The sequence below is a fragment of the Hyaena hyaena genome, unplaced genomic scaffold (genome assembly GCF_003009895.1).
Source record: "Hyaena hyaena isolate Hyena2069 unplaced genomic scaffold, ASM300989v1 scaffold_700, whole genome shotgun sequence".
NCBI lineage: Eukaryota > Metazoa > Chordata > Mammalia > Carnivora > Hyaenidae > Hyaena > Hyaena hyaena.
Window position 1 is genome coordinate 825,904 of NW_024081331.1, and position 12,405 is coordinate 838,308.

At 48.0% G+C, this 12,405-nt stretch overlaps 1 protein-coding gene across 2 annotated transcripts in view; it reads right to left on the reverse strand.

Annotated features, from left to right (window-relative positions):
* Positions 1–12,035, reverse strand: part of CD4 (CD4 molecule) — a 52,059-nt gene extending 40,024 nt beyond the window's left edge. For both annotated transcript variants that reach the window (XR_005525582.1, XM_039217577.1), the window contains exons 1-3: positions 11,912–12,035; positions 5,000–5,104; positions 4,696–4,875 (exon numbers count right to left, since the gene is read on the reverse strand). Coding sequence is in view for 1 of the 2 variants with exons in the window: in XM_039217577.1 (XP_039073508.1) it covers positions 4,696–4,875; positions 5,000–5,048 (229 nt within the window). In the remaining variant the exon portion in view is untranslated. The remainder of the gene's footprint in view (positions 1–4,695; positions 4,876–4,999; positions 5,105–11,911) is intronic.
* Between the last annotated feature and the right edge of the window lie 370 nt (positions 12,036–12,405).

The window sequence follows — 12,405 nt, forward strand, 5'->3', positions numbered from 1 at the left end:
CAGCATCTCTCATCAGGGAAATACAAATCAAAACCACACTGAGATACCACCTCACACTGGTCAGAGTGGCTACAATGAGCAAATCAGAGGACTCTAGATGCTGGCGAGGATGTGGAGAAATGGGCACCCTCCTACACTGTTGGTGGGAATGTAAACTGGTGCAGCCCCTCTGGAAAACTGTGGAGTTTCCTCAAAAAATTAACAGTAGAACTCCCCTAGGACCCAGCAGTAGCACTGCTAGGAATTTACCCAAGGGATACAGGAGTGCTGATGCCTAGGGGCACATGTACCCCAATGTTCATAGCAGCACTCTCAACAATAGCCAAAACATGGAAAGAACCTAAGTGTGGATCAATGGACATAAAGGATCAAGAAGATGTGGTTTATCTATACCATGGAATACTACATGGCAATGAGAAAGAATGAAATCTGGCCATGTGTAGCAACATGGATGGACCTTGAGGGTGTTATGCTGAGCTAAATAAGTCAGGCAGTGAAGGACAACTACCATATGTTTGAACGTATAGGAGGATTAGGAGGAACTTAACAGAGGACCGTGGTGGGGGGGGAGAAGGGGGGAAATAGGGGAGAAGAGGGAGGGAGGCAAACCATGAGAGACTCTTGAATGCCAAGAACAAACTGAGGACTGATGGGTGTGGCGGGGAGGGGAAGGGGGGTGATGGGCATGGAGAAGGGCACTTGTGGGGATGAGCACTGGGTGTTATATGGTAACCAACTTGACAATAAACTATTTAAAAAAAAGAGCCAATATGCTTAAAATGGGGTCCCTTATGCTAACTCCCACATCAGCAAACCAAGACCTAATACCTAACCTAATTGCAATTTCAGTTTCTCCCAGGAACATAACCTTTAATGAATCAATATGGAATTACCTGGTCTGCACAAGTGAGGAAATCTTCCTGATAGACCTCCTCCATGCCCTTATGCAGGTGATCTTGCCTGAAACAACCCACTCTTTGCTAACAATCTTCCTTTTCCAACCCATTTTCTGCCTCTAAAAGCCTTTCCTTTCTACAGTTCTTTGGAGATCCTTTTCTGTTTGTTAGATGGGATGCTGCCCAATTTATGAATCATTGAATAAAGCCAATTAGATCTTCAAATGTACTCAGCTGAATTTTGTTCTTAACATATTGCATATCATTTGGATGGTTTTAAATGTTTACCATGTACCTGTATTACTTTTTCAAATCACTTTACTTTGAAATTAATAAAAATAAAGTCTCAGCTGAAAGTCTGCTTATTTCAAGAAACCTAGCAGAATAAAATTCTAGGGCAAGAAAATCACTTGCTGAGTTTGTGGGAGTTGTTCTGAGCTCTGCCCAAGGATGAAAATTACATAATGGGCACCAGGATCTCAGAGGCCAGGGGAGGACACAGGTTAGTTTGATCATAGACTCCTCTTTAAACAGCTATTTGAGGGAGACAACGTGGACAGGCAAAGGGCAGTTTACCTGCTAAGCCTGCTGATTTCTGCTTGGTGTGTCTTTATCAGAAAGGGATCAGGGATTGGGGGTTTTGTTAATTTTAGGGAATGGCTTCGGGTCCATAAAGATCCAGCCCAATATCCCCCTTTTTCTTCATATCCACACATGAAATGTGGACATGGGTGTCTGAACTCTCTAGGAGCCCAGCAAGAATCCCCTTGGCAAAAACAGAGGACTTCCTCCCACTGGACAGAGAGGCAAGAAGAGGAGACATTCGTTTCCAACAAAGGTGGTTTTCTATGCACTGTAACCAATTCAGGTTTGATTGCACTGAGGATAACTTTCCACAGGGGAGCTAGGCCTGAAAGCTGAAAGACCAAAGCTCTACCCCCAGTCCTAGTCCTGCCTCTCATGGGGCACAAACTCAGGGCAGGGACTTCTCCCTGGGTCTCAGTTTCCTTACTAGTAAAATCTAAGTCTTGGACTCGAGTCATAGTTCCCAGACTTCAGTCATTCACATATTTTACACATGATTTTGTCCAAATCTACTGTCCTATTAATGTAACATCTTTAAATGCATTTGCTTTTTGAGATTAAATAAATTAATTTTATTTATTTTTATTAAAGTTGTAAAATGTTTATTTTTGAGAGAGACAGAGTGTGAGTGCGGGAGGGGCAGAGAGAGAGAGACAGAATCCAAAGCAGGCTCCAGTCTGAGCTGTCAGCACAGAGCCCTACATGGGGCTTGAACTCATGAACCATGAAGTTGTGACTTGACCTGAAGTTAGATGCTTAACTGACTGAGCCACCCAGCCACCCCTACATAAATTTGTTTTATTTCATTTTATTATTTTATTTTTAGTTTTTTAATGTTTGTTTATTTTTGAAAGAGACAGAGAGACAGAACATGAGCAGGGGAGGGGCAGAGAGAAAGGGAGACATAGAATCTGAAGCAGGCTCCAGGCTCTGAGCTGTCAGCACAGAGCCCAACATGGGTCTTGAACCCAAGAACTGTGAGATCATGACCTGAACTGAAGTCAGATGCTTAACCAACTGAACCACCCAGAAGCCCCTACATAAATTTATTTTAAAAGAAAAATTTATATCACTATAATAAACAGACAGTCCATATCATTTGACATAAACAGAAGGCAACTATTTAAAAAAAATAAAGACAATATTATTATTATTATCACTTAAAGCTAACACTTGAACCTATCAATTAATTAATCTTAATAGCAGAAAGAGAATGTTATATCACATAGCTTCTGATGTGATGAAATTGGTAGTATAAAACACTACCTATGAGGTGGTCTTATCAAAAAGTTAATTATGAACTTGACTGAGTCTCTGGATTTAATCATCAATCTATAGAAGATCCAAGGGCCAGAGGAACATGGTGTTAAATGACACCATGGGAATGTAGCCAGTTCCTATTCAAATATGCAATACTCCACAGGACAATTGCCTAGTTTCTTCAACCAATGAGTTGCAAGAGGTAAAAAAAAAAACATGAGGGAGTGAATACATAAATTCAAAGGGATTTGAGGGACATACTAATCAAATATCATGCATACCTTTTCATCTGGATTCTGCTTCAAATAAACCAAATGTAAAAATAATATTTTGAGGCAATTGGGAGAATTTGATCACAGACTTGATATTTATCATCAGTAAGGGATTACTTTTAATTTTTAATGGGTAATCATGAAACTGTGGTTATGCTTTTTCATTTGTTTCTGGGGGTTTTGTGGATATGTTTTTAAAGGATCATCACATTTTACGGGGTGCCTGGGTGGCTCAGTTGATTAAGTATCCAACTTTGGCTTAGGTCATGATCTCATGGCTCATGAGTTCAAGCCTCACATCAGGCTCTGTGTTGATAGCTCAGAGCCTGGAGCCTGCTTCAAATTCTGTGTTTCCCTCTCTCTCTGCCTCTCTACCCCCCCCACCTGCACTTTATCTTTCTCTCTCAAAAATAAAGAAACATTTTTTTTTAAATGTAAAAAAAGAGTCATTACATTCTAGAGATACATACTGAAGTATTTACAGATTAAATGATACCGTGTTTGGTATTTGCTATAAAATAATGTGGTGGGGCATTGGGGGAGCATATGAAAGGTAACCATTAACTGACCATGAATTGATAATTGTTGAAGCTGAGTATGATATGTGGGGGTTCATTATATAATTATTCTACTTTTATATATGTTAAAATTTTCATAATTAGTAAGTGGTTAAAAATAAGCAAAGAGGGGCACCTAGCTGACTCAGTCAGTGGATCATGCAACTCACGACTTGGGGTTGAGTTCAAGCCCCAGGTTGGGTGTAGAGATTACTTAAAAATAAAATCTTTATTAAAAAAACCTAAATATCATAAAAATAAGCAATGAAATGCAAACAATGTTAAATCTAATAAACTTTTAAAAAATATATTTACAGGAGTGCCTGGATGGCTCAGTTAGTTAAGCATCTAACTCTTGGTTTTGGCTCAGGTCATGATCTATCTCATGGTTCCTGGGTTCGAGCCATGCATCGGAGTCTCTGCTGACAACATGGAGCCTGCTTGAGATTCTCACTCCCTCTCTCTTTCTCTATCCTGCCAAAATAAATAAATAATATATATATATATATATATGTATGTATATACACACACACACACACACACACACACACACGTATATATATATTTACAAAAATACATTTCATGCTGGTGAGGTTTTTCTCATATGATGCTTCTCTTCAAAATTGTTGAATTTAGAGGCCAAACATACAAGAAAGAAGAATTATTTAAAGAAGCGCATGAGAGCAAACCTTAACGTGAGAATACAACTCCTCTATTGCAAAAAAATTGCAAGATACTTCTTAAGAAGTATTGAGATCTTAATTCTTTTTACTTTACAAGTTCGAAAAAAATCTTTCTGTTGCTTTTAATGGAAGTAAACAACATATCATTATGGGTCGGTAGCAATAGAATTCATGAAATTATAGGTTTTATATGATAGTTTTCTAATATCCATTAAAATGAGTCCATGCATATTAAAATTCTGAACTGATAATAGAGCACCAAAACCCATTCCCTCAGCCACCTGCAAGTGCGCATAGGGAAACTCTGGACTGAGAGAGTGGACCTGAGTCTCTGTCAACCCCAACCCCCTGGGATCAGAGCTTACTAGAAGCCAGACTCTGACACCAAGGATGTTCAAGTCATGGAGTTTTCCTCCCCCGATGAGGAGCTGGGCCATTCTACCTGTAACCAAGGAGCTGACAAAGGAGTTCATGTGAAGTGCCAGAATCTTGATCTTCTCGGAAGAACGTTTCCAGTTAAAGGCCATGATCTTATTCTGAGATGCTTGGCAGGGCAGGTCCACTGTGCCCCCTGCCTTCCCCAGCACCACTTCTTTTCCCTGAGTGACCGCTGAGAGCAACACTAGGTGGAAAAGGAGGAGGTCAGGCCTCAAGGCTGTTGCTGCCCCGCCTCCACCCTATCCCCTCACCTTTGCATTTCCCAATCAGCCCCTCCTCCCGCTGGGACCCCAAGTCTCAGCACTCACCCAACTGCAGCACCAGGAGCAGGTGTCTAAAAGCGGCTCCTCGATTCATTGTGGCCTTGCTGAGGCAGGCAAGGACCTGGGCCTTCCTGGCACAGAGGTCAGGGCCTGAGGGAAATAATAATCATTCGTCAGCAGGCATATATTGGGCCTGAGGCACACAGGGCATTATGCAATCTCACCCATACAACCAAGCCAGGGACCTCATACTTCTTTTTTGTTAGTTTTTTAATTTTTTTTTTTTTTAATTTTTGAGAGAAAGAGATAGAGTGTGAGCAGGGGAGGAGCCGAGAGAGAGGGAGACACAGAATCCAAGGCAGGCTCCCGGCTCTGAGCTGTCAGCACAGAGCCCAATGTGGGGCTCAAACTCACAAATCGTGAGATCATGACCTGAGCTGAAGTCGGATGCTTAACCGACTGAGCCACCCAGGTGCCCCTAAACTTCATACTTCCAAACAGACATCCCCCAGTACACACCACACAATGCTGTGCACAGGTGGGGAATGGGTTCTCTGCCAAGTGGAATCAAGAAAGGATTCACAGAGAAGGTGGCAAATTGATGGGGGGGAGACAAAGGGGACCAGTCCAGGTCATGAAGGTCCTTGAATGCTATGCTGGGATGCTAGGCCATGATCCTGGGCACTAGGGAGCCAGTAAAGGATTTTAGGTCAAGAAGGACACGATTTGGGATGTGCCTGGGTGTCTCAGTTGGTTAAGCGTCCAACTTCCACTCAGGGCATGATCTCATTGCTTCCAGCCCCGCAATGGGCTCTGTGCTGACAGCCCGGAGCCTGCTTCAGATTCCGCGTCTCCCTCTCTCTCTGCCCCTTCCCTGCTCATGCTCAGTCTCACTGTCTCTCAAAAATAAATAAACATTTAAAAAAAAAAAAGTTGTTGGGGCACCTTGGTGGCTCAGTCGGTTAAGTGGGTAGCTTAGGCTCAGGTCATGATCTCACAGCCCCACATCAGGCTCTGTGCTGACAGCTCAGAGCCCGGAGCCTGCTTCAGAATCGGTGTCTCCCTCTCTCTCTGTCCCTCCCCCACTCGCGCTCCATCTCACCTCTCTCTCAAAAAATAAATAAACATTAAAAATATTTTTTTTAAGTTGTTATAAAAAAAAAAAAAGGATGATTCGGTTTGCAGAATGGACCACTTCAGCATCTCTGAGAAAGGCAAGCGGAGGAGGCTGAGCACAAGAGGCAGAATTGCGACAATCCTGGTGAGAGAAGACAGGCCTGAACTCAGACAACTCAGAACTATGGAAACGTGGAAAAAAAAGACTGCCTTGAGGAGCACATTGGAGGGAAAATTCCCGGGACTTGGAGCCGGTGTGGTGTGTGGGATGAGGGAGAGACGGAGCAGAGGGTAACTTTCTGCTCACTAGCAGACCAGCCCTGTAAGGACTCTGAGGAAAAGCAGAAAAGTGCTATTTCAGAGTTGGTGTCTGTGAGCACCTGAGATGGTTAAGACCAGGGGGAGGGGGGCCGGGAGGGTCCTAGACAGGCTCGGAATGGCCCCTGCACCATAGGCAGCAGTAGGTTAGACCGATGACTCTCAGTGTGGTCCCGAGCAAGCCACTGCCAGCCTCACCTACCAGCTTGTTAGAAACGCAAATTCTCAGGCCCCACCCCAGACCTGGGGGTGCTGAATCAGAAACTGGGGGTGGGTCTGGCTGGCTGTGTTTTCACAAACCCCTCAGTCACTGGCAGGGGCTCAAGTCTGCAAACTGTGAGTTAGATGGAAGGGAAAGGGGAGGGGCACCCCACCGCCGGAGGGCGGGGGTGGCGGGGGGTGTCAGGCAGTGTCAGGCTGCAGGGCTGTGCTCTGGGCCGGAGTGTAGAGGGGGCTCAGGGAGGGAAGTGGTGGGATGTGGGAATGGCCTGGAGGCCTGATCAGGAGTCTGGACAGGTAGGCTGCAAGGTCAGGGCTTGGTTCTGGAGGTGACGGGGAGGAACTGCTGAGTTTTGAGCAGAGATGTGACATGGTCTCTGTAGAGCTTTAGGAAGGGGACCAGATGACATGGAGGGAGTGGAGACTGGAGGAAGATAACGTCTGGAAGGCAGGGCAAGAACCTGGCTCTCATATCTTTGAGCTCCCCGGGCCTCAGAAAAGTGGCTGCCTTGGGAGCACTGCCAGCATGAACCTGGTCCAGAGCTGGTGAGATGAGATCCTGCATCCAGACGTGTCTTTCTTTCCCCCTCACCCAGTACCCCCGCCCCAACCCACTCTCTCCCTCCCCGCTCTGTCCAGCCTTTGCTGTCTGAGCTCTGTAGCTGGCTGCCCAGTCTGAAACAGCACCCAGGTGACACCCTCGAGGGCATGTTCCACCTTCTACCTCATGGTACCCTGATTTGGGTTCCCATCTCCCCCTCCCTCACAGCTTGATCTCTTACAGATGATAGTCCAGCCAGCTCTGGGACTTGGGGTGGGACTCAGGATGTGTTTGGTTAACACCGAATTGAATTGGAGGAGGGAAAATCACTGATTTCTTCTTTCTGTACTCAACATGTTGTTACTGAAGTGAGTCATTTAAAGGGCACCTGGGTGGCTCAGTCGGTTAAGCGACTGACTTTGGCTCAGGTCATGATCTCACAGTTTGTGGGTTCAAGCCCCGCGTCGGGCTCTGTGCTGACAGCCATCTCGGAGCCTGGAGCCTGTTTCGGATTCTGTGTCTCCCTCTCTCTCTGACCCTCCCCTGCTCACGCTGTGTGTCTCTCTCTCAGAAATAAATTAAAAAAACATTAAAAAAATTTTTTTAATAAAATAAAACAAAGTGAGTCATTAAGTACGTGTCCACACCTAACCCTGGCCTGGATGAAGCCAAGTCATCCAACCCATGCTGCCTATTCTTGTGCGCCACCCACCCCTGAGCACTCTCCATCCTCTCTGCCCCACTGTCTGCAAGGAGGCCAACCTCGGCAGACTGTACCTCCCAGGCTCCCTTGTCTTCCAGCTACTAGTTGGGGCTGGCCAATGGGAAGCACCCACAGGAGATGGGAGGGTCAAGGAAAGAGGTTGGGGTATTTTTCCTACTCTCTTCCTACTGCGGCAGACTTTTTGGCAATGGCTTTTCTCCCTCCCGCCCCCTTCCTCTCCCCATGCCCAGCCATAGCTCCTGTGTCAGGTGGCCCTTCATCCACAGCCCAAACCCTCACTGGGTTCCAGAAACACCATTTCACTCCTGCCCCTTCAGGCCCCTGCCTGTGTGCCTCCCGGTGCTGGCTGGTTCCCTCTTCACACCTCTACGAATAACCCCCTTCCTGCAGTCTTTAAGCCACCTGAGGCAGATTCTGTTTCCTGTTGGGCACTGACCCATGAGAGGGATGCGGTATTCAGATGGGCACTGGGGTCGTGGGCCTCCTAATGAGGTTTGGGAGAACATAGGAAAATAAATAAAAGAGGCTTCTCCAGTCACTCCATCTGCCTGAAAGAGGAATGCCCCAGTAACACAAGGTAGGGGCTTGATAGAATTTTTTCTTAAGGTTGTTTCTTTTTTTAGTAACCTCTACACCCAACGTGGAGCTTAAACCTGTGACCCGGAGATCGAGACTTGCATGCTATTCTGACTGAGCCAGACTGGCACCCCTATCGAATTTTTTTTTTTAGCCAGAGAAATAGGAAGTGAAGAGATCAAGAAGGTTTCCAGAAAAGGAGGAAAGAGGCTGGTCATGGGCGTAGTTGTTTACAAGTGAGCATGGGGCGCAGAGGTGCTAAGGGAAGGCTGCGGAAGAGCACAGTATATTTGAGATCAGTTCCCGCTGTCCCCTAACCCCCGACTCACTGTCACTGTCCTCGGTGAGCAGAGAGTAAAGGAGTGTCTGGGATTTCCGCCCCCTGGGGTGTAAATTCAGCATAGATGCCTAGGGAAGGCTAGGGATATTCTTGACCCTTCCCCATATGGCGGTCATGTCTCCTTCCCCACGATCCTAGGGTCTGAGCAGAGGGCCACCCCTGCCTCCCATGCTGTGCCAACTCAACCAGGGTTCAGCTCGGTGGAGGAGGCTTTGGGTTTCCAGCTGCTGCTCGCTCTGGTGACTTGGGCTTCCGCTGCCACCCCAGAGAGCTGGCTTTTGATTCCCACATCCTCATCCCCCCCAGAGGTGCTCTGCCCCAGTACAGTAGCATCCTGTACACCAGAGCCACTTGAGAGAGGCTGGGAGGGCTTGCTCGTCCCCCAGGCCCTGGCATCTCTCCCTCCCTCCCCCTCTTTCTCTCTCTCTCTCCTCATTTCTCTGCTCACATCTGTGCATTTCTGTCTCTGTGCCTGTCCACACGGATGCCTCCTGTCTTCAACTACCCGCATCTGTCTCTCTCTTCCTCTCGGCCTCATATACCAGGAACCAGTTCTGGCTCTGCGGGTCTTGCCCAGAGCGCCCCTTCCCTCTCCTCCTTTTTCATCTCCGCCTCCAGCTGCCACTAAGCTCTAGCCCCTTCTTGCCTGTAAACAGGCATCCAGACCTCGGGCAGGAAAGCAGCTTTCAACAAGCTTTGATGTGAAGGGAGCCTGCAGAGCACAGCCTGGAGCCGAAGGTGGAGGGAGGGCGATGGCTGCAGGGTGGACCAAGGACAGATTCCAAGACACACACAGAGGCCCCAAGGGAGGGTGACTGAGGATGAGAGGGAAAGAGGGCAGTAGGGAGAGACCCAGAGCAGCTCATTAAAGCGGCTGCTACACTTCACACGATCCCCCCTCCCACACCAAGCCCAGGGCTCTACAAACCAGGCCGAGTCGGAGGGAAAGAGATGAAGACATTCTGGAAGGCAAGACACATGCCCAGAGCAGTAGACCCAAAAAAGATCAAAAGAGACCAAGAGAACCATGAGACCAAAATGGCAACACACACTCACAAACTCTCAGAGCCCTTGAGGTTCCTGTTGCCCCGGCCCTGGCCCCCCAGATGGGATGAGGAGCGAGACTGGGGAGAGGAAGAGGGCACAGCCCCACCGCAGCAACAGTCTATGATTCCACAGACACTTTCATCTTCCCCCCAGAGCCCCCAGGCAGCCCCTCAAGCCCCACCGCCGCGGGATGTGCCCCCCACCACCATGCCCCCCCACCACCACCACATACACCTCTCTTCTGCTCACTGGCTTCATATAAACTTCCTAGAGGCCATGACCCTCTCAGGGACCCTTGTGGTTGAATGGCTGCAACCTCTGCCATCCTCTCCTTTGCCTCAGACGCCCACGTGGGGGGAGCCTGCCCTCTCTCTTCCTCCCATATCCCCCAAAATGTGTGGAACAGAGCTCACCCTTAGAGCCCTACAAACCCAGGCCCCCGTCTGCCCCCTCCCAGCACCCACCCTCTTCAGAGTTAATTCATTCATTTGGACATTGAGTTAATTCATTTGGACATTGAGTGTCCAAAATGCGCAAGGCTCTCGGTCTACTGAACCCTCCTCATTGCCACCTTACCACGATGGCCAGGATCGGGGCCTAAGACGCTGCAAAGCTTCTGCCTAGAACCGTTCGGTGATGCTCCTATTCCGAGGTAGACCTCTTCTATATAAGTGCCCCCCACAAAGTGAAAGAGGGAAATCATGTCAGGAGTCCTCTCTGACCCGGTCCTCTGGGAACACTTTCATCTGCGGTTGAGAGGGCGGCCATTTTGTATGAGCCGACAGAATCTAACACAGCACCAGAAATGGTTTTGTCAAAATAAGAAACGGAGCAATCTCCCCCGTCAGGTTCTACTCTTAGCCTTGCGCCCCTAAACTTTTGCCCCACGAGAACGGGACGTTCAGGAAGAGCTGTCCCACCCACAGCGAAATCTTGTGAATTCGCAATAGTGAGGCCTTTCTGTTGTGAGGAATCTGGCCGAGCAGGTCCCTCTCCCAGAACAAGTCTAGAAGAGAAAGTAGAGGACACTTGGGGGACAGTGGCACAAGGCCACAGAGGTCTCAGGAGAGGGAAAAGGACAGAGAGGGTGCAGGTGGGGCGTGGGAGTTGTACCCATCTGAGGGGTACCACCACCTCCTGGAGCCCCCTCCCCCATACACACACACTACCAAGCCCAGGACCTACAGATCCTTTTCTAAACCCCATAGCCTCCTTTTCTAGGCAACAGAGACATCTAAAACTAATTTCTTAGAACGAGTTTTTCTCATGACGTGCTTAGCGAAAAATGTGTATCTGTCACTTTTAGAGTACTGCGTACCTAAGAGCTCAGTTTCAACTCTTTTTGAGAATTTTGTTAATCCTTTAAAAAAAGCTCATGAAAAGGGACATAGTGTTCAAAAGTCCTAAAAATGCCCCAAAGTAGACAAAAATGGAGAAAGACATACAGACAGAAAAGATACTTAAAGGAGGCTACCCCAATCACAAGGCGTATGAAATGCTGCCAAGGCTACTGGTGTGAATTTTGGGAAACTGCATCTCTGGGAAAATTGATTTTGGGAGAATTGCCTCTAGACCAGATTCTACTTCTCTTTACTCATTTTCTTGCTTTTTCTTTGTTGCCTCTTTTCATTTCCATTTTTTTCAATAGGCATCCTTCCTCCTTAGCATGTATTTACTCCTTCTATTCTTTTCCCACCCCTTCTTTCCTCTTTTCTCTCTGTTTCCTCTTTTCCTATCTTCATCTCCTCCAGCACCCTCTTGACTTGTTGCCTCCCACAGCCTTTCTCAGCCCGGTGTGGCCTCAAGTCTCCATGTCTTCTCTGATCTTGCAATCCAGCTTAGCACCCCTCTGAGGAGCGCCTTCTGCCCGGAGGCCTTGAGCTGCACACAGTGGGGATGCAGAGAGAAGTTGGTCCCCGGCCTCTTGAAGCTCCCAGTTCCCGTGTGAAACACAGAGAAGGTGGCCAGCATTGTGGCCAGAGGACTGGGAGTCCAGAACATTCCAGCGCATCTGCCATGTTCCCCTCCCCTTCCCAGACCAGTGGAAAGGCACAGACCTGAGTCTGTCCATCTTACCTGCGGGTCTCTGTCTTTCTTCCCCTCCGGCTTCTCGCACAGGTATGTCTACGTGAAGGCTGGGCGCTCTGCCACAGGAGCCCACCCCGGAGAGTGAGAGCGAGAGCGAGAGCGCTTGTTACTTCTGCAGAAATGTATGTATATGTAAACGGAAAGACAGGAAGCCCAGTGGTGAGGCTCCTCCACACCCCAGGCCTGGGCCAGCCCCCAACGTCACCATGTGGGGCTGGGGTCCCCACCCCCTGCCTCTTGGGGAAGATGTCACAGTGACAATGCCAAAGTCAAGGGAAAAAGTTAAGAGAAGAGGTTGGAGCACAGTGTCACCGCACTTCTCATTGCATAACAAGAAAAAGCTTGCATCAATGATAACGCAGTGGAGTTTGGGCTTCAGGGAAAGGAGGGGGAGGGTAGTGGAGGGCGGGCACAGAGGGTATTTCTGGTAAGCTCCAAACAGCTCCCTGCTCCAGGGCCCTGAGGGCATTTGTTCAGCGGGA